Raw genomic sequence first — 22450 nt, forward strand, 5'->3', positions numbered from 1 at the left:
CCAGTTTAACTTAACTGGATTGATTTGACTGGTGGGGTGGATCGTATTAGTCCTCAATCATTTGCTCACCCTTTCAATCCCCGCCCATTGCCATGTGACTTGCAGTGTCTCTTATGGTTGGAGCATACTTCTCCACCCCCTTGATATTGGTGCTTTGTCATGGGCAAAATGAAATGCGAGCAGGAGAGATTGAGTGACAGGTAAGGGTAGAGGTTATAGCAGACTTCACTCTTACTCTTGATCATTTGTTCCTCTCTGTCTGCCATTAGAAAGGCGTAACCCCAATAGGCACTGCTCTTTCAGCCCAAGTTCTCACATGGAATGAGAGCGAGAAATACATATTTGTTGTTGTAAGCCCCTGAAATGTTAGGGTTGTTTGTTACAACAACATAACCAAATGAAAGCTGACTGATACAAATGGTCATTTATTGTCCTACACAGTTCAATGAAAAATTGTCCAACTAGATATATGTGTATATGTGTATCTACATAGTTGAACTATTTTATATAGTATCGGTAGATACATGGATTTAGACTGAGGTTGTGACAGGTCTATCCAAGAAAAATTAAGTCTAAGAAAACTAATGAACTACAGTCAGATTAAACCAACTATAACAAGAAGCATATGAAACTTGTAAGAGCTATAAATATAATTGTATTGGAGAGAGAGCGCTGCAATCAGGCGTTCGTGGACATTGTTAACTGGGGTATAAATTAGTATAACAGTGCTGGAGATGCATTCAGACGTAGTACTGGTAATAATAATAGATGACATTTATAGAATGCTTTTATGTGCAAGGCACTACTGTTTGAAGTCTTATTAACCTTACTTGAATTAATGAAATTGGTTTACATGTACTAGCTCGCTTAATCCTCATAACAACCTTGTCAGGAGAGGTATTATTATTAAACAATATATTTTAAAAGGCTTAAAAATTTGAGCACAGATGTGTGCTCTTTGACCCACATGTGGGAATTTATCCTAAGGAAATAATTAAAGATGGGGTATAACGTTTTAATGCAAGAATGTTGATGGCAGCATGGTTTATAATTATGAAACTAGGAAGCAATATAAATATCCAAAAGATGGGGATCTTTTAAATAAATTGAGCCATTTAAAAGTGATATAAAAATGTAGCGTGGACAAGAAAGGACCTTTATATTAAGTAAATGTTGTAGCTTGTAATAGTGCAGTCCTGTGTTGTCTGGTGCAGTCGCCGTGAGCCACATACGCACTTGAAATGTGACTAGTCTGAATTGAGATGTGCTGTAAGTAAAGGCTTAGTATGGAAAAAAAGGATATAGAGTATCTCATTAACAATTTTTACATTGACTGCAATGTTGAAATGATAATATTTTGGACATGCTATTCAAATTTATTTCACCTGCCTCTTGGTACATTTTAAATATTTATTTGCTTTTATTTTTAAAAAGAACAATTGTATATGTTTAAGGTATACAACATAATGTTTTGACACATAAACAGAGTGAAATGATTACTACAGTCAAGCTAATTAACGTATCCATCTCCTCACATAATTTCTTTGTGTGATGAAAATGCAAATCTATTCTCTTGACAAATTTCCAGTACACAGTACAGCATTATTAACTATAGTCATCATACTGTACATTAGATCTCTAACTTCATTCATCCTACACAACTGCAACTTTGTACCCGCTCACCGACATCTCCCCATTTCCCCCATCTCCCCACCCTTGGTAACTACCGTTGTACTCCCTGCATCTATGTATTCGACTTCTTTTAGATTCTGCATATAAATAAGGTTGTGCAGTATTTTTCTTTTGGGGTCTGGATTATTTCACTTAGCAAAATGTCTTCCAGGTTCATCCATGTTGTTGTAAATGGCAAGGTCTCATTTTTTTAAGGCTGGATAATAGTCCATTGCCTATATATACTACAATTTCTTTATCCATTCATCTGTCAATGGACATTTGGATTGCTTCCATATTTTGGCTATCGTGAATAATGCTGCAATGAATGTGAGAGCACAGATATCTCCTTGAAGTACCAATGATTTCATTTCCTATTATATAAGTTTAGAAGAGGGATTGCTGGATCATATGGTAGTTCTATTTTTAACTTTTTGAGGAACCTCCGTACTGTTTTCCATAGTGGCTGCATCAATTTCATGACCACTAACAGGGCACAAGGTTTCCCTTTTCTCCATACCCTCACCAACACTTACGTTTTCTTTTTCATTATAGTTATCCTAACAGGTGTGAGGTGATACCTCATTGAGGTTTTGATTTGCATTTCCCTGATGGTTAACGTTGAGCACATTTTCATGTCCCTGTTGGTCATTTTTATGTCTTCTTTGGAAAAATGTCTATTCAGATCCTTGGTCCATTTTTTAGTCGGGTTGTTTCTTTTGCTATTGAGTTGTCTTTGTACTTTAAAAAACTCTGGATACCAGAAAAACTTAAAATTTCATGTGTGGTTCACATCTATTTTAGGCTTTGCAGTCCACACAGTCCCTGTAACAACTACGCAGCTGCTGTTTAAGGCAAAAGCCTCCAGAGAAAACATGTAAATGGATGGACGTCTTGTGTTCCAATAAAAGTTTATTTATAAAATCAGGCAGCTAACCAGCAGGGGCTTTAATCTGCCGAACCCTGGTCCAGACCAGTGTCCCTTAACCTTGGCCCTCTTGACCTTTGGGGCTAGACAGTCAGTTGCTGTGGGGCTGTCCTGTGCGTTGTAGGATGTGTAGCGGCATCCTTGGCCTCTACCCTAGATGCCAGTAGCACCACTTGCCTCAGTTTTGACAACTGAAATGTCTCCAGACGTTGCCAAATGTCCTCTGAGAGGAGGACAAAAATCTCCCTGATGGAGAACCATTGGTCTAGCCTATATGATTTTATTTTCATGGAAACAAAAATTGTATGCATGTCTGGGTGTTCTGGAAGGATACACACCCAAGGTGGTGGGATTACACTTTGCCCCATCTCTTTGCTTTTCTGTGTTTTCTAAATTAAGCATATGTTACTTATTTAATATGTAAACACACACACACACATGCACACGTGCACGCACACACACACACACACACACACACACACTTGTGTAGAAAAAGAAAACAAAGATGACAAAGAGAAAATAAGATGACAGAAAGAAATCCACGTGTAGGAAAGAAAGAGCAGGTAGAGGGAGAATGAAACCTTGTCCCCAAAGGACAAGTTCTCCACCTGGTCAGGCCTTCGAGTACCACCCAAGATGTGACATCCACGCCATGGATGTGTGTGGGCTGATAGACCAATCTCCGAGTTGACGGTTTGGAAAGATGAATCTGCCACATGGAGTAGGCAGGCATTTGCGTGGGGCAGTGTAAGTATTTACCAAAGAGAAACAGACTTGATTTTGATTTACACGTGACACCTCCTCGGATTTAAGGCATACTGGGACCTCCACAGCCGGAATCTCGAAGGGGAAGGAGAAACAAGGGATTAGACAGCATATCAGAGCAAAACAGAAAGCTGACTCTGTACAGCTACTTCTCACAAAGGCCCGGGTAGTAGCATTTTAGCAACTAAAACTCAGTGCCAATCTACTGATATTTAAGGTTCAGAAATCATAATCACAGTCACAGGTGATGCTTGCTTTGTGCTCGCCACGTGCTAGGCAGCGTGCCAGCCGTCTGCGTGGTTGTGTCTCATCTAATTTTCCATAAAATGTTTCCAGGCTCCGCGTGGTACCTGCTGTTCTTACGACAGTTTTACAGATGCGGAAACTGAGGGTCAGAGACAGTAAGTTATTGGCCCAAGTCACCCAGCTGGCAAGAGGTGGGACAGAGACTGTGGTGCGTGTTCTCTGAGCTGAGAGGCCCCTCCCCTCTCAAAGCTGGTGATTTAAGCTCCAAGGCTGCACGTTTTCCCTTGGGATTCAAGTTCTCATTTTGAATGAAAAAAATATGGATTCCCTCAGAATTTCGTTTTGACCAGATCAGTCTTTGTGGGGAGGAGAAGATTTTGTTCACCCTCATCATTGGTGGGAAGCTGAGAAGCAGGTCAAGTTCAAGTACAATTTGAACAATTTAATGGGGAGGTGGGGGGAGGTGAGGCAATGGCCCAGGCAGGAAGTGATACTGAAAGTCCCATCCATGGCCTGGTACTGGGATGTGGGTATATCTTTTCCGTCCAAAGAGGACCCTGATGGGATCTAATGGGGGATCTCTTTCATCCAAAGAGGGCCCTGGCCTATGTCTGGAGAGATGGAGGGCACGGCAGAGAGAGGGACCAGACTCCTGAGGGAGGGCATTGGCAGTATCTAGACAGGGCACCATCATGGGGGAGGAGTTCAGGTCCACGCCCATCCCATCTCCCCACCCCCACTCCGCCTCCGGTCAGGGTCTCTAGGTACAGGTATAATAGGAGGAAGAACTGAAGTTAGAGATAGAGTGCTCTTCTCCTCAAGCAAATTCAGAGTCACAACCATCATTACCACGTCCTCAACTCGCTCCCCCATTCCAATCCCTTTAAACATCTTCAGCACCTCACTGTCCTCCCTTCCTGTCTCTGATGAAGCTTAATTCCTGTTCCCATCCCTTGATGTCCTGGATCCCAGCCCCTCCTGCCTCTCCTGAAACTGAATCCCACCCCTCATCCCATCTCCTGCCTAGAAAACAACCCCCTCCCACAATAACCCAATATCCCCGTAAGAAATTAACCTTCTTGTTTGTTTGTTTATATTTGTTGTTTATTATATTATTGTTTGTTTATGTATGAGAGAAAAGTAGGATTGTAGGTTCAGTTCCTCAGAAAACAGACTTTGAGACAGATATTTATTGGGGAGCACTTGTGGGAACAACACCTGTAGGAGAGTGAAGGAAGGATTGGACAGTAAAAGAAGTTGAAGTTCAAAGCAGTTGCAAAAGAGGCCTCAGCCCATCCCATGGGGAACTCTGAACGTGGGATGGCCCTTCAGAGATGTCTTGAATTGAGGCAAGGGGCTGAGTGCCTTAGTCCTTTGGACGTCTTGGCAACACATCACAGCATCCACTACAAGTGCACTGAAGGATTTTGGCTGATGGTGGTGAGACTCTTGGGGTGGCTGAGTGACTATCTTCAGATACTTAATCTCTGAGACCCAGAACCTGAATTTTCTTTATGTGTCCATAGATAATTGGCATCTCCGTGACAAGGTCACACTAACTAAATTCAGACAAGACTAATGAATACACAGCAAATTGATTTGTTTACAATGAGACCATCCTTTTGCAGTGATCAAAATATTTGTGTTCTTTATCTCTAACACCCCTTTTCCCAGGTTCAAGTTGAAACAGGAAGTAATTGGGCTCCGAGAAATCTCTCTGTAAGAAGAATAATTGAAGGCATTCAATTATTCTTCTTCCAGAGATGGGATGAGTAAGATGCCAGAAATGTTTGTGACATGACGAAGACAGAATATGTTTCTTTTCTCAACAAGAAAAAAGAGAAGTCTAGGAAAAGAGATACAAGAAAAGCATGATCCAAAAAGAGGCAAACTAAAATGAACCATGATTTTGAGTCATTGATGGAGTGTAATAAAAGAGAATCAGAACAAGCTACTGGGAACACTCTCCCTAAGTCACCCAAGAGTTGTGGCATTGGACCCAAAAAGAAGAAATGTGGTGCTGACACAGTCCTTGGCTCTTCAGGGAACAGAATCTACCTACTCAAAATAATTTTGTTTTTTAATTTATTTTTGGCTGCATTGGGTCTTTGTTGCTGCGCGCGGGCTTTCTCTAGTTGCGGCGAGCGGGGGCTACTCTTCGTTGCGCTGCGTGGCTTCTCTTGTTGTGGAGCATGGGCTCTAGGCGCGCGGGCTTCAGTAGTTGTGCAACGTGGGCTCAGTAGCTGTGGCTCGCGGGCTCTAGAGCGCAGGCTCAGTAGTTGTGGCACATGGGCTTAGTTGCTCCATGGCATGTGGGATCTTCCCAAACCAGGGCTTGAACCCGTGTCCCCTGCAGGCAGATTCTTAACCACTGCGCCACCAGGGAAGCCCTACTCCAAATAATTCAAATGCAGTTTTTTGGTTTTCAACTCAGAATTAACCGGCAGACCAAGCAGAGAGGACTTATGGTTACAGAACAGAATGTAATGCTGTCAATCAGAACAATGGAAATGCATAGATCAAACTGACAGAAGTTGAAAGAGGAAAGCGGGGGAGCTGATATCTTCATCTCACACTGTGTGGAGTTAAGAAATACTGTGTCAAGTTCATGGAATGAGAAATAGAATTTTAAATACACTAAAGTATACTTTTATGAAAGTAACCCAAAGAAGAATTAAAAATAATACTGAGACTACCAAACTGTGGAAGGGAGAAGGGGCAGTAAAAGCAGAGTAAGTAAACTCTCATCTTCTGTTATTGATAGGTAAGGTACAGCATTAATAAATTAGGAAAGAGAGAGGTAAGCATGTTATTTACAGTTATGGGGTAACCACCAGACACATAGACAGAAATGGCCCAGTGGTTGGCTTTGGGCTGTAGCTGTGGATAGAGATGATCTGAGGGGAAAGAATGTTACTGCTGTAGTATCTTTTTATCCTTATATACGCATTCCTTTCAAATTTTGAAAAATACGTGTAATCTTTAAATTACCAGGTAAAGCTTAATTATTAACCAGAAAGACGTTTGGTGGGTATAAACTTGGCCTGATTTGGGGACAGATCTCTTACATTCTGGGAAAGCCAGCAAAATTCCCTTCACCAGCAATGGAGGATTCATCTATGGTATTCCCCCAATTTCAGGACCTGTCCCTACCAAAAAGACATGGGTCCACACAGATGCATTGTAATTGGCTGGACTCCATTTCCTGTGCATCCCAACAACACAGATCAACGTGCAAGTCATCTGACCTCTCCCAGAGGAGCCTGTTTCAATCCTCTGTGGCTCAAATAGGGCGTAACTGGAACAGTGGTTCCCAACTGTGGCCACACACTAGGCTCTCTTGCGGAGCTTTAGAAATGTATTCTGGCCCAGGCTCCACCTCAGACCAATGAAATCTATGACCCAGGATTTATTATTTTAAAAAAAGTCCCCAGGTGTTTCTACTGTGTGGTTAGAGTTGCTAATCCTCCACCCGGTCGTTCTGTGTGTGGCTCCCCAGAATCATAGAGCACGTTCACCTCAAGGCAGCTCACGCTTCTCTCATCAGCACAATTCTTTCATTTCTTCTTCTCAACACAGCATTTGAACCTCCTCATAAATCCTCCTTATCTCAAAACTTTCTCCCTTGTTTCTTTGAACCCCACTCTCCCTGATTCTCTTCCTCTGTGCTGAGCCATCTCAGTCTACTTCCTAGGGTCCTCTTCCCTTGCCTTCTTGGGACTCTACTCTCTGTACTGTTTCCAGTCTCTCAAGGATTTTAACCACCTTCTTGACCTACCATTATCGTCGTGCTCAGGGTGGCTCCCAAGTTGTCCCCTCCATCCCAGATCTCTCCTCTGAACTTCAGGACTGGATATCTGGTTGCCTACTGGGCATCTCCACTTTGATATCTCACAGGTACTTCAAACAAGACCCGCCCCCATTGGAACTCATCATCCTTTCTCCCATCTCTCTTGATGTGTTGAATGGCACTGGTTGTCCAACCCATTTCGGTTATACAAACACAAACTCCAGGAATCCTCTAGGCACTTCTGTTTTCCTCCTCTGTACAACATCCAACTCATCTTTTCTTAGTCAGCCCCCTTCTGTTTCATCTCTGTAACTCGGCTTCAGGTCAGTCCAATAGCATCTCTTCACTGGATATCTGCAACGATCTCCTACCCAGTCTCCCTGCCTTAATCACGTGCCCTTTCAATGCTCACTTGGGCCAGAGTGATCCTTCCAAAGCACAAATATGACTGTGTCAATCTCCTGCTTAAAACCCTTCAATCGCTTCCTCGTGGCCTTCCAAGTCCAAACTTAGAAAGGTCCGCCAGGCACATAGTAACTCAGTCCTCCCTGCCTCTCCAGTTTCAGCACCTGCCACCACCAACAAATGCCCTGTGCATCTCCCCACGCTGTGCCGCCCCGCCACGCCTCTAGTCTGCCAGCCTGCTTCCTTGCTGCTTTCCCCTGCAGTCTCCTGGGGCTGGCCTGCCCTCCCTGGCTTTCAGCTGTCTCCTCCTCACACTTCACATTTTTTCTCAGGCCTCACCATCTCCATGCCACCTCCTCTTCCTGGGTGCCTATCCCAGGGCCTGGAAAACAGTAGATGTACTCAAGAAATGTTTACAGAATTACGAACACATAACTCTGAAACACTGTGAATTTCAGAGACGAAATAGAATTACTACACGAAGAAAGTGAAAAAGAGAATTATATAACTTATCTCTGATTCTCAAATGCCTTGACTTTAAAGGAGGCTTTTCAGTGTACTCTAAAGAGCCCTGGGGGGGGGGCGGCCCACAGAGCCCCCTCAAAGACCCTCAGTGGGGATCCTCATTTTAAACAAGACTGCTTTATTTTCATCAATTTTATATATTGGTCTTCTGAGAAAGGTCTAGTTGGTTTTTTTTTGTTTTTGTTTGTTTTTGGCTGCGTTGGGTCTTCGTTGTGGCACGCGAGCTTCTCTCTAGCTGTGGTGCGTGGGCTCTGTAGTTGTGGCACACGGGCTCTCTAGTTGTGGCACACAGGCTTAGTTGCCCCGCGGCATGTGGGATCTTAGTTCCCCAACCAGGGATCGAACCCGCATCCCCTGCACTGGAAGGCAGACTCTTAACCACTGGACCACCAAGGAAGTCCCGAGAAAGGTCTAGTTTGAACAAAGGTTTTTGTGGCTAAGAAATATCTGAAAACCAATGGTCTAAATTATTCAGATAATTAAGGTGAAGTGTAATTTCTATTTGAATTACTTCTCTCCAAAATTCTCATCAATCTATGTTTCTTTTTTTTAGACAGAATAGCACAGGGATGTTTTCTCTTGGTTTTACTTAGTGTCTCAGTGACATATTGCCTTTTTTTCTTTTTTAGCTTTAAAAAGAAATTCTTATTTTGAGTGGGTAATACATGCATATGGTCCAAAAGAAAAAGGCGGGAATTCAGTCAAAAAATCAGCCTCCCCACAAACACGCATCCCCCATCTCCAGAGACAATACTGTAGCTGGCTTCAGCATGTCCTTCCAGAGATTTCCATGCAGGGGTCACTGCTCTGGTGGGCAGGAGGCACATCCCCTTGCCAGGGACAATGGAAGGACAAGCCTTCTAAATGCCACTGATGGTTTAATCATTGCACACTCGGAATGGCCTCGGAGAGACACCTGGTCCCACTATCCAGTGACTGTCAGGAAGAAGGGCTTGACATCAACCCTTCCAACATCAAAACCATTTTTGGCAGACAACTTCTAGCATTTGCTTGGCTCATATCCAAATACCCATTTAGGTCAGCTTATTTACTTACCTAGGGGCACGTTTTCCTCCTAATACATTTTGGAGGAGTTATCAGAAAGTTACACTACTTAAAATGAGACGGTCTGTGGGTGCTTTACTGAGATTTTTTTTTAGAGTAAGTATCTGCTGTTTCAGTAGATGGTGTTGGGACAGTTGACTCTCAAAGGGGAAATAATTAGAAAGTCCTACCTATCCCAATCACAGAAATAAAGATGTACTGAAGATCTAAGCATGGTGAAAATGCTCTAGAACTATTAGAAGAAAACATAAGAAAAAACCAGAATTGTGAGAAAATAAATTATGAATTTTGGAGAGGAAAGGTTTGTTTGTTTTTTTTAGATGACACAGAAAAGACAAAGTATAAATAGAGGTACACCTGATTACACCTAATTAGAAAACTTTTGCCAAAATAACACCATGGGGGGCTTCCCTGGTGGTGCAGTGGTTGACTGTCCGCCTGCCGATGCAGGGGACACGGGTTCGTGCCCCGGTCCGGGAAGATCCCACATGCCACGGAGCAGCTAGGCCCGTGAGCCATGGCCGCTGAGTCTGCGCGTCCGGAGCCTGTGCTCCGCAACGGGAGAGGCCACAACAGTGAGAGGCCCGCGTACCGCAAAATATAAATAAATAAATAATAACACCATGAACAAGATTAAAAGACAAGTGGTAGCCTGGGAGAAGGATTTATAAAACAGCTAGCAGACAGAGGATTATTATCTAAAATGTATATAATTCCCACAAGTCAGGTAGAAAAAGACATACAACCCAAAGTGAAAACATGCAAAGGATATGAGCTGAGAATTTATAGAAGAAGAAATAAGAATGGGCAATGCATGTATGAAAAGATAGTCAACTTCATATATAATTAGGGAAGTGCAACTAAGAAAACACTTTTTTTGCCAGTCATACTGGCACAAAATTTTTAAGTCTGAGGATACTAATGTTGGCTAAGATGTGGGGGAATTAACTGGTCCTCTCATTCACTGTCAGTGCGAGTATAAATTGACACATGCTTCAGAGAGCAATGTGACAGCATCTTGAAAGTTTGAAAATGTGCCTCCTGTGTAACCCAGCAATTTCCTTTCTAGGTATTATCTAGAGATACTCCTGCACAAGGAGCCATGTTCAAGGATGCATATTTATGCTTTTCCCTCTAAATGTCCACCAGTGGGGGAATGGCTAAAAACACTGTAGGCTGTGTATTCTGTGCAATACTTCGCTGCCTGTATTAGTTTGCTCGGGCTGCCATGACAGAGTACCACAGATCAGGTGGCTTAAGCAGAAAGCAGAAATCTATTTTCTCACAACTCTGGAGCCTAGACGTCTGAGACCCAGGTGTCAGCAGGGTTGGTTTCTTCTGAGGCCTCTCTCCTTGGCTTACAAATGGCTGTATTCACTCTGTGTTCTCACATGGTCTTCTCTCTGTGTGTCTGTGTCCTAATCTCCTCTTCCATAAGGGCTAATCATATTAGGTCAGGGCCCACCCTAATGGCCCCATTTTAACCTAATTATCTCTTTAAAGACCCTATGTCCAAATAGTCACATTCTGAGGCACCGAGGGTTAGGACTTTAACATACGAGTTTTGGGGGCACACAATACATCCCATAAAACAGCCCCCATGAGGAATGGGTGAGATACGCATCTAACAGTGCAGCTTCAACTCAGAAAACAATGTGGAGTTGAAAAATAGTTGCCAAATCGATGTTGATTAGCAAAATAGTATGTACCATATGCTACCACTCACCACTATGGGCATGAAACACACACAGACCTACACAAATAACTTTTGTATATGTATAAACATTTCAGTGTTCTGGAAGGATCAATTCAAAGGCACTGGAGGTTGCCTCCATATCAGTTGGTTAAACGTGACTTTAGCCATATCAGTTGGTTAAACGTGACTTCTTTAAAAAATATTGGAAGTGGACATAGAGAGCAAATGTATGGACACCAAGGGGGGAAAAGGGGGTGGGATGAACTGGGAGATAGGGATTGCCATATGTACACTAATATGTATAAAATAGATAGCTAATGAGAACCTGCTGTATAGCACAGGGAACTGTATTCAATGCTCTGTGGGGACCTAAATGGGAAGGAAATCCAAAAAGGAGGGGATGTATATATACATGTAGCTGATTCACTTTGCTGTACAGCACAAACTAACACAACATTGTAAAACAACTCTATCCCGATTAAAAAAAAATAAAAAATATTGGAAGCAAATATGGTGAGATGTGAATGGTTTCTAATTCTAGGCAGTATAATATGGGAGTTTGGTTGTTATATTCTTTGTAGTTTTTATATATTTAAATTTTTAAAGAGGTTAAAAAAGCAAAAGGGAAGACCAACTCATCCATTCCTAAAGATACTTTACATTTATTTTGGGGTGAAGTCCAACAATAAAGGAGCTGCAAAGCAAGACTTCATTTCACCTCTACCTTCCTAGCAAAGCATTACTCCTTCCCACTGCATTTTGAGGTCATGCAACTACAGGATGCTTTAAGGATCAGCCCTCTGAACTTCCTTCTGAGTTCATTATAAAAATGTGGTCCATGGCCTTGTCTACCACCCCATACTATTTTTCCCTTATGAAGGCTAATTTATCCTGGAGATATTTTCCTGAAGTGATAAATTCCTTTTAGAGTGAAGAGGGGCATAAATAAATAAAACAAGTATAATATCAATGAAATGCAATAAACATTTCTCTGCTGGTGGATAACAGGCTCATGCTTTTTTTTTGCGGTACGCGGGCCTCTCACTGTTGTGGCCTCTCCCGTTGTGGAGCACAGGCTCCGGACGCGCAGGCTCAGCGGCCATGGCTCACGGGCCCAGCCACTCCACGGCATGTGGGATCTTCCCGGACCGCAGCACGAACCCGTGTCCCCTGCATCGGCAGGTGGACCCTCAACCACTGAGCCACCAGGGAAGCCGGGCTCATGCTTTTAGAAGGAGGAAAGCAACCTTCATGGAACTCCTACCATGTACCAGGAACTCTGCTAAGAAGCCTTAAATAATTGTCACTTGAATTTTTATTTTCATAACCTTGTGAAGCAGGTTATGAGGATCAGTAAGTTTAAGTAACTTATCCAAAGTCACATAGTGAGTGATTAAACCAGACTAAATTCAAACCTTAATAGGATATTTTGATGAAAAAAATATTTGGGAAGCCATAGTATTTTATGACTGTATAGGGAATGGAAGAGGGGCAAGAGACAAGTTTGTGTTAATTTGTTGAAAATCTAGGGGACTTCCCTGGTGGTACAGTGGTTAAGAATCCACCTGCCAATGCAGGGGACATGGGTTCGAGCCCTGGTCCGGGAAGATCCCACATGCCGCGGAGCAACTGAGCCTGTGAGCCACAACTACTGAGCCTACACGCCACAACTACTGAAACCCGCATGCCTAGAACCCATGCTCTGCAACAAGAGAAGCCACCACAATGAGAAGCCCACGCACTGCAACGAAGAGTAGCCCCCGCTCACTGCAACTAGAGAAAACCTGCACACAGCAACAAAGACCCAATGCAGCCAAAAATAAATAAATAAATAAATGTATAAAGAAAAAAAAAAAAAGAAAATCTACTTCCAGAGCAATAATTTGAGACTTTTCATCCCAGTTTTGAAACGAGGAGACTCAAGCTCAGAGAAGTAAAATAAATTTTGTTTTTGTTGTTGCTCATGATGACAGAACAAACAAGTCTATGAGGTAGGTCTATTAGAATGAGAGAAAAGTTTCAGGGTAAGGCTCTTCCATGGAAAGTACATCGTATCCTTGGCCCTACTTCTTTTGTCCCATTGTACGGGTCAGCTCAGGCTGCCATAACAAAGTACCATGGTCTGGGGAGGCTTAAACAACAGAAATGTATTTTCTCACAACTCTGGAGACTAGAAGTCTGAAGTCAGGGTGTTGGCAGGGTTGGTTTCCTCTGAGGCCTCTCTCCTTGGCTTGTAGATGACCGCCTTCTCCCTGTGTCTTCACATGGTCATCCCTATGTGTGTGTCTGTGTCCAAATTTCCTCTTCTTATAAGGATACCAGTCATATATTGGATTACAGCCCACCCTGATGACCTCATTTTAGTTAATTACCTCTTTAAAGACCCTGTCTTCAGGTACAGTCCTGTTCTGAGGTACTGGGAGTTAGGACTTTAACATAGGAATTGTGGGGGGATGCAATTCAGCCCATAACACCCATTACTCAGGGTGAGGGTCACTCCACACTCAGCCCATGCTACTGAGGAACAGGTTGTTTGGAAGATACTATGACCTGGAGAGCTGGTAGTCCAAAAAAAAAAAGAAAAGAAAAGAAAAAGAAGAGAGAGAGAGAGAGAAAAAGAGAGCCCTAAGTCATAGATCTCTAGAGGGGTGATTAGGGCAAAAGCTGCCATTTTTGTAATGAATAATTCCTTATGAACTAGTCTCCATTCCATTTGACTCATGTTTCATTTCCTTTAGTTATGCTACTGTTACAGTGTTCAGACAGAGCTGGGAAAAGAGAAACTATTTCTTCATTGCATGAATGAAATCACCTAACACCCAGATAAAGCAACTTGTGTTTCCTGCCCAAATATAATACTGAACTTGAAAAGGACAAGCAAATGTCAGCTTCAATGGGTGATTCTCATTGTTATTATTTACCAAAATGATCTATTTGGGGGGAGGGAATGGTCTTCCTTAAACTAAATGAAGTAACTTATTTCCTTGGAATGTAAATCTTACAGGAAAACTCCTCTACTTTATCAAGTGATTGAGTGACTCTCTGCAAGTAGATGAGCGTCTTTCTCACAAGTGACCTGCATTTGTCTTGAGATCATTCAAGAGGAAAGAAAATCTTGTCCCCACTACCTTATTTTTTAAAAAGTCTCCATTTCAGAAGTACCACGTAGCTTGGGACGCTGTTTTCCTCATTTGTATTAACTTTCTCTGTTGGCGCACATCGCGTCTCACAGCTTTAATTATCACTTATATACAGATGATATTCAAATTTGCACTTCATTTCCAGCCCTTTCAGATGATGTCACCCTTCGCCTCGCCCCAAATTTGGCTCATATCTTGTCTTGGATGAGCCACAATTTTCTCTGATTGAATATGGATGAGATGGCGGCTTTGCAGTTTAGTTGTAAATAAACTCTAAATGCCCTGGAGTTAATTTACCTCATTGATATCCTGTCCCTCCAGTTAAGAGCAAGAGTGTTCTGTGACTGACTCTGAATTATTCTCCTTCGTTCATCAGAGACGACCCAGCCAAGGGATTAATCTCCACAAAATATCCAAAGACATGTGACGGTTTCCATCACTCCCAATTTTGGCCAGAATTCTGGTTATCGCACAGCTGAAATTCTGCCATGATCTTTGGAAAGGCTTCCGATCAGTCCCCTGTTTACGGTCTACTTGGAATATGGCTGCCCTTTGGCCTTGCTCTGTGTACACTATCCCAGGACACATTTTCCTTCAGGCAGCTGTGCTAGTTTCTTGTGCACTGAATAAAATGTAATTTGTCAAGATCTTGGCCAGATTCTCTGCCTTCATATAAACTAGCTTTTGAAATGTCTTAAAATTATGGTCTCTCCTTTTCAAGAGTTGCTTGCTGTTTTGTTTCATCATGTGGTTGGAGAGGTACCCTGAGTAGCACCTCGATACTCACAGAACGTGCTGTCTTAAACAAAAATGTGTATTTGAAAACACCAGGAATATTTCATCATAAGCGTTAACCTATGAGAGCCTGACACATAATAAGCAGTATGCACTCAATATGTACTTGTTGGAAGAAAGACTGAGTAAATGAATTTGTGATCCTTTGACCCATTTGTGGGTTTTGCTGCTGTAGTTATTTATAACATTTTTATCTACCTGTTAGGTTATTATGTAACTGTGCTGTGTAATTATTATTTCAACTAGAACATATTGGAACTCTCCATTAACATAACTGAAGGGTATAAAATAGAATGTTTGGAGTTGTCAATTAGCCGATTTGTCTTGTGTTGCTTTTCTTCATTATTTCAGTGTAGCTAACGGTTCATTCAGCACATTTTAATTAAAAACAAACATATGTGGGTCCGCTAAGAACTCTAGTGTCTGGTAGTGCAGTTAGACAAAGATGGCAAATATTTCTAGCAGTGACCATATGATATCTTCCATTCATCTCAGCATAATCCTCCGAATCTAATTATTGGGAGGATGGCAGCTGCACTCAGTTAGGCTTTTCTTTATTTTTACAGAGATGTGTTTTTTTCAGCCCGTTGTATGGTAGAGAATCAGCTGCTGCTGGAGTGCTTCCCAAGGCTGAAGGCCCAGCATCTACAGGACTTTCCCCCAGTTGCTTCCATTGCAACATTAGCTGTTTGTTCCTGCCCACGTGCCATCTGGCCTGAAGATGTTCCAAGGAAATGTATGGTCTTCTGACAAGCTATCTTCCTCTGTTTATACAAATATATTAGGTATATAATTATGACCTGAAGGTATCAGCAAGGAAGCCGCATTGATGGGTGTGGCATTACCTGCATGAAGTTACCATGTCCTGTCCTGGGGGCTGGTCTTCAACTTTGCAGACTCAGAAGCATGATTCTGTCAGCTTAGTTTCTTACTAACTGAGGATGCACAGGAGAATGTATTCATTTAAAAAGAGGATTATGACAGCTGAAAATATGCACTCACACCACATGTCCCTCTAGTGTGATAACTGAGAATGGGGGCTCTGGAATCAGACCACCGGGGCTCAAATCCTATTTGTGGGGCTTACTAGCTATGTGATTTGGAACACACTGCTTAATTTCGTTACATGTGGCAGACAGCCTTTAGGGGGACCCCATGATCCCTCCCTCCTGGTATTCATACCTTTGTGTCACTCCCCTCCCCACGAGTGTGGGCGGAGCTTGTGACAAGCTCCTAATCAATGGAAGGTGGCAAAGGCAATAAGACGTACATGATTATGTGCATGGGATTCTGTAAGAGCACAGCACCCGTCTTGCTACAGTTTCTCTCTGTTTCTGTCTCTGTCTCTCTCTCCTTGAACCCATGCTTTTGGAGTGCTGAGCTGCCATGTAAAAGTCCAGCTACCCTGAGGCCACCATACTAGAATGACCACGTGGACAAACCAAATAGAAATAGAGATGCCCAAGGAGCTGCCTATCTTCCAGCCCTAGCTCCCAGATCTTTGGGGTTTTCTCAGTCCAAGCCCCAGACATGTGTATGAAGAGGTCTTTGAGATGATTTCAGCTCCACTCACAGGCTAACTGCAGCTGTGGAGCCACCCCAAGTGAGAATCACCCAGCTGAGCTCAGTCAGTCCCAGAACTGAGTGGGTGAAGAAATGATGGTTATTGTTTCAAGCCACTGTTTGAGGTAGCTTGTTACGTAGCAATGAAGAACTTGAAAATACACACATGCCCACACTCACGTTTGTATGCAAATGTATTCATACAGACACATATCCAGTTTGACACACACACAGTCACACAGCTTGGTAACTAGTGGTATCAATGCTATTGTCACATTTGCTATTATATCCTAAATACTTACCATCTCTAGAGTCAGCACACGTGGTTTTGATTATTTGTAAATCCCAGATCCATGAGGTACGGTCATGTATAATTTTGCTGAGCCATGAATTTGAGTCCCAGGCTCGTGGGTGGGAGCGAGTTTCTCAGCTAGTGAGTGATCCTAGCTGACTACCAGCACAAATAGGATTTTGTTCTCTACTGGTCATTCCTTATGCAATAAATTTTTGATGTAATTTTTTTTAAATGCTTTGCTCCCCCAAAAAAGTGCTAAAAAAATATCAGCTGACTGCTAGTCTTAGTGATAGAAGTGAAAGGAAAATAAAGAGGCCTGAGAAATAGAGATTCCCCACCTAATAATAGACATTTCAAAGAAGAGAATGCCAAATGTGACGGCAGCTTGGCTTTATGATGTGAAAACAGTTAAAGGATGCAATCCCCGAGCCAGGGAGCATAATTGGGTAAGTCATTTTGGTGAGAGCCCCAACCGGAACGTGGTAGTTTATAAAGTCATCAGAAGCCTCAAGACATCATTCATATTTTTCAGTTAGAATATATTGCATTTTGGGAGAAAATTAGATGCATAGTTACATTCACCAATTTGTGGGATATTTGAAGGTGCAGGGACATCTCTTGAATTTCAGAAGAATGTAGTCCTTAACTTCACATATGAGATGCTCTGCTAGGCTTGTGCAGCATTAATAAGAGTGTAAGTCACGGTCCTGCCCTTGAGATGCATACAGTTTATCCAGGCAATGGGTGTGGAGGGAGGAGAGGCAATGAGAAACAAACAAATGATGAGGTAAATATTATCACACTCAAGTGTGGTGGTGAACATCACCTATGATTAGTTAGTGTAGAGAATAAGGGCTGTTAGTTCAGAGGAGAAAGAGCAAGAATTTGAGATCTCTCAAAGGAAAAGGTCCAAGCCGCTTAGCCTGGCATTCAAGGCCCTCCATAATCTTGTCCCAACTTTACCTCCAACCTTCTCTCATAATATCCTCTATATAAACAACACTTCTAGTCAATTTGGTTGATTCATTAAGAAATGCACCCACCTCTCATTTTACACCCTGTTAACTTAAGGAGTTTGAAATAAAATGAGCAACTTTAAAATGTGCTTTTAAATGTCATCTTAAAGAATTACATTCTTTAAAATGAACAATAAAAAAGAAAAAAAGAAAATGGGCCTTCCCTGGTGGCGCAGTGGTTGAGGGTCCGCCTGCCGATGCAGGGGACACGGGTTCATGTCCCGGTCTGGGAAGATCCCACATGCCGCGGAGTGGCTGGGCCCGTGAGCCATGGCCACTAAGCCTGCGCGTCCGGAGCCTGTGCTCCGCAACGGGAGAGGCCACAACAGTGAGAGGCCCGTGTACCGCAAAAAAAAAAAGAACAATGAATGAGCAACACACATGCACATAAAATAATTTCAGAATAACACAATTTAAACTGCTTGCCAAATTGTTTTAACAAAAAATTCCTTAGCAATAGTGATTATAAAAATTCTCATGCATGATCTACCATGTTCCTTTCCCCTTCTGGCTAGCTGGAGTGGAGTCAAGCCCCAGGGTGACCTTGGACCCTACCTGGTGAAGATGGCAGAGCCTCAAGCCGCTGGATCCCTTGAATGAGTGTGTGAAGGAAGGTCACCTAGCAACCAGGATGGCCCCTGTCAAATGGCTACAGGTAGATGTAAGAAGCAAATGTATATTGTGGTTGCCTCTGAAATTTGGGGTTTGTTTATTACGGCAGCTACCTTCTTAGGCGATTTGCATTATCTTAACCAATATGGTCATTTAATTGGAAGAAGTGGGGAAAAAGCTACTAACATAAGAATAGAGGTTACCAGGTGCACTGACAAGGGCTAACAGGACAGTTCCCATCAAGACTATGGATTTCGGCACCAGACTGCAGGATTGAAAGCCAGTTCTGCCATTTACTGGGTATATAACTTTAGGCAAGTGTATTAGTTGGGGTTCTCCAGAGAAACAGAACCAGTAGGATGTGATACATATGTAGAAAGAGATTTATTTTAAGCAATTGACTTATGTGATTGTGGAGGGTTGGCAAGTCCAGAATCTGATGGGGGAGGCCAACAGGCTAGAGACACAGGAAAGAGTTGCACTTCAAATCCAAAGGCAGTCTGTTAGTGAACCAGGAAGGGCCAGTGCTGCAGATGGAGTCCACAGGCAGTCTGCTGGTAGAATTTCTTCTTGCTTAGAGAGAGGTTAGCTTTTCGTTCTTTTCAGGCCTTCAGCTGATTGGATGAGGCCCGCCCAGCATTATTGAGGGCAATCTGCTTGGCTCAAAGTCCACTGCTTTAAATGTAAATCTCATCCCAAAACACTCTCATAGAAACATCCAGAATAATGTTTGACCAAATATCTGGGCACCATGGCCCAGCCAAGTTGACACATAAAAGCAACCATCATAGGAAGTTAATCTCCCAGTGCCTCAGTGTTCTCATCTGTAAAATGGAGATAATAAAAGAACCTATCCTAGTGGGTGAACATGAAGGGTAAATGAATCAATGCATGTGTTTAGAATAGTGTCTGCACATAGTGCTCAGTGAGTGTTTGCTCTTGACTATTATTATTATTAATTAGTATTGTCATAGGCTTTGGCTGTGTGCTTCTCTCTGATGAAAACGCTAAGAAAAAATGTAAGCAGGACCACCAAGAGTAACAGCATTGTTTGGCTGGGAACGCCAGTAATGTGATGAGAGACTTCACACATTAAAATTCTCATAATGTAGACAATGGAGACTTGCATACTCACATTTGCAGGCTATATTGGCCAGTTCTCCATTAGTCAGTGGCTATTTTTTTCTTGTTATTCCATGAATAAATTTTAATATATTCAACTTTCCCCATAAACTGCTTATTTACTGTTCATATTAATGCAATATAGCAAAAACATTTACATGACTGGAATCTTTTGCAGTCTACTAGAGCATTTCTCTTGCATTTCTTTCCCTTCATTTCTGGTGAGAAAATTCATTTTTGCTCTACATGCTTTTGAATTAACTGTCACTCCTCAGGAATGCAATATCAGCATAAATCAAGAAGCTGATGTGGAGTGGAATGATTAAGAATCTGGCTTGTGGCTGGGCAAAATTGGGCGTGAGCCTTTCCAAGCCCTGGCTTCTTCACAGAGTGTTGTTGTGAGGACAGAATGGTGAGTCTCAGCACAGTGCCTGGCCCTCAGGAAGCACTCGATGAATGGGAACTGTGATGATTCCTTTCATTAGGAATTCTCTGTATTGTTGTTACAATGTTCCACCTTGCGCTGGGGAGACCTAGCATCCTGGGTCCCTGAATGACTGTGTGGAGGAAGCAACCAGTATCACCACTGTCAAACTGTTACACATGCAAGGAGTAAACTATTGTGGTTAAACTTTTAAATTTGAGGTTTGCTCAGAATTCCAAAGGATGCATACACCTATTTACAATAGCCAGGACGTGGAAGCAGCCTAAATGTCCATTGACAGAGGAATGGGTAAAGAAGATGTGGTAATATATACAGTGGAATATTACTCAGCTATAAAAAGGAACAAAAGAGTACTATTTGCAGAGATGTGGATGGACCTAGAGATTGCCATACAGGGTGAAGTAAGTCAGAAAGAGAAAAACAAATATCATATAACATCACTTATATGTGGAATCTAGAAAAATGGTACAGATGAACTTATTTGCAAAGCAGAAATAGAGTCACAGATGTAGAGAAAAAACTTACAGTTACAAAGGGGGGAAGGGGAGGTGGGATGAATTGGGAGATCGGGATTGACATATATACACTACTATGTATAAAATAGATAACTAAGGAGAACATACTGTATAGCACAGGGAACTCTACTCAGTGCTCTGTGGTGACCTAAATGGGAAGGAAATATAAAAAAGAGTGGATATATGTATATGTATAACTGATTCACTTTGCTGCACAGAAGAAACTAACACAACATTTTAAAGCAACTATACTCCAATAAAAATTAATGAAAAATAAATAAATTTGGGGTTTGCTTATTATAGCACCCAGCTTGTTAGGCACAGTGCCTCACCTTAACCCAGTGGTCCCCAACCTTTTTGGCACCAGGGACCGGTTTTGTGGAAAACAGTTTTTCCACAGATGGGGAGGGGATGGTTCAGGCAGTAATGTGATAGATGGGGAGCAATGGGGAGCAGCAGCAGCCACTCATTTCCTGCTGTGCGGCCTGATTCCTAACAGGCCGAGGACCACTATGGGTCCGCAGCCCGGGGATTGGGGACCCCCGCCTTAACCAGCATGGTCAGTTAATATTCAAGAAGGTCACTGGCCATTCATGATATCCTCTCCACCTCCACAGGCTTCAAAGGCCTTGAGCTTCTATAGAAAGTGTCTGCTACACAGCTTGTTTACTCTCTGTATCTACTAGCCAGTGTCAATGCTTCTCTTCTTATGGAAATGTCTTCCTTTCCCAAATAGACAATATCATAGGTATTGATTTCAGGGTACAAGAAATGTGACTTTCTTTATTCAATTCCTTTCTTGAGTTTCCATGCTTCTGACATAGCAGAAAAGGAATTCTAGTTCATTGGGGGTTTTCCTAATTTCTTTTGGAGTTCCATCTAAGTTTTAGGTTGTGGGGATGGGCATCTGGTCTTCAATATCATCATTGGATGCAGGCATTCTCGTTTCTGTTTGGGATTTCATTGTCAGTTGACTGGGGATTTTTCACTCATTCTTGACTGTAGGGCTTCCCTCCATTGGTCCAAGACTCAGCATTTTCATGCTGCTTATAGGTATGTGAGGATAAAGAAGCTTATGTGAGAGTCCAGGGTGTATAGAAATTTGTTTGTGGGTCAGTCGGTAGAAGAAGGTACTAAGGACAAAAAAAAAAAAAAATCAGTTAATATTTTAATATTTCCAAAGTATAATTCCGCCACAAGCAGAGAGCCCCTTGAGGGAAGGAATTGTATCTTGACCATATTCTGGTACCCTGTCCAGCAAATCAAGTTGACCTCATTAAATATTCCCGCTGCCATTAACTAATAAAGAACAGTCAATGGGCCATAGAAACAGAGGAAGAAAAGATTTCCAGTCTTTTTGGAAACAGTAACTTTAAGCATGGGAAAGCACTGTTACGTGTTGGACGTGGCCACCTCCTCCCAAATTCATATGTGGAAGCCCCAACCCCCAGGACCTCAAAATGTGACTATATTTGGAGATAGGGTCTTTAAAGAGGTGACTAAAAGTTAAAATGAGGTTACTAAGGTGGGCACCAATCCAACATAACTCGTGTTCTTAAAGAAGAGGTTAGATTACAGGCACACACAAAGGGAAGACCATGTGAAGACATACAAAGTTCATTTTGTCATCAGCAGTGGCTGCCAAGACCAAAAGAAGGCCGTGCTTTAATTTGACTGTAAGACTGAGCTGGGTCTTCAGTTCTACACTTAAGGAGGTTTTTTTTTAAAAAAGTCATGTTATGGAAGCAACCTAAGTGTCCATCGACAGATGAATGGATAAAGAAGATGTAGCACATATATACAATGGAATATTACTCAGCCACAAAATGAAACGATGTTGAGTTATCTGTAGTCAG

At 42.3% G+C, this 22450-nt stretch overlaps 1 protein-coding gene across 2 annotated transcripts in view; it reads left to right on the top strand.

Moving 5' to 3' along the window:
- Positions 1-20784, top strand: part of EFCAB11 (EF-hand calcium binding domain 11) — a 188267-nt gene extending 167483 nt beyond the window's left edge. Inside the window, exons 8-9 of one of the 2 annotated variants that reach the window (XR_009534935.1) lie at positions 18416-18555; positions 19910-20784. Coding sequence is in view for 1 of the 2 variants with exons in the window: in XM_060122007.1 (XP_059977990.1) it covers positions 18416-18500 (85 nt within the window). In the remaining variant the exon portion in view is untranslated. Of the gene's footprint in view, positions 1-18415; positions 19728-19909 lie in introns of those variants that run through there. The other variant, XM_060122007.1, reaches the window with a different exon arrangement.
- Positions 20785-22450: the final 1666 nt, after the last annotated feature.

The sequence above is a fragment of the Lagenorhynchus albirostris genome, chromosome 1 (genome assembly GCF_949774975.1).
Source record: "Lagenorhynchus albirostris chromosome 1, mLagAlb1.1, whole genome shotgun sequence".
In the NCBI taxonomy this organism is placed as follows: domain Eukaryota; kingdom Metazoa; phylum Chordata; class Mammalia; order Artiodactyla; family Delphinidae; genus Lagenorhynchus; species Lagenorhynchus albirostris.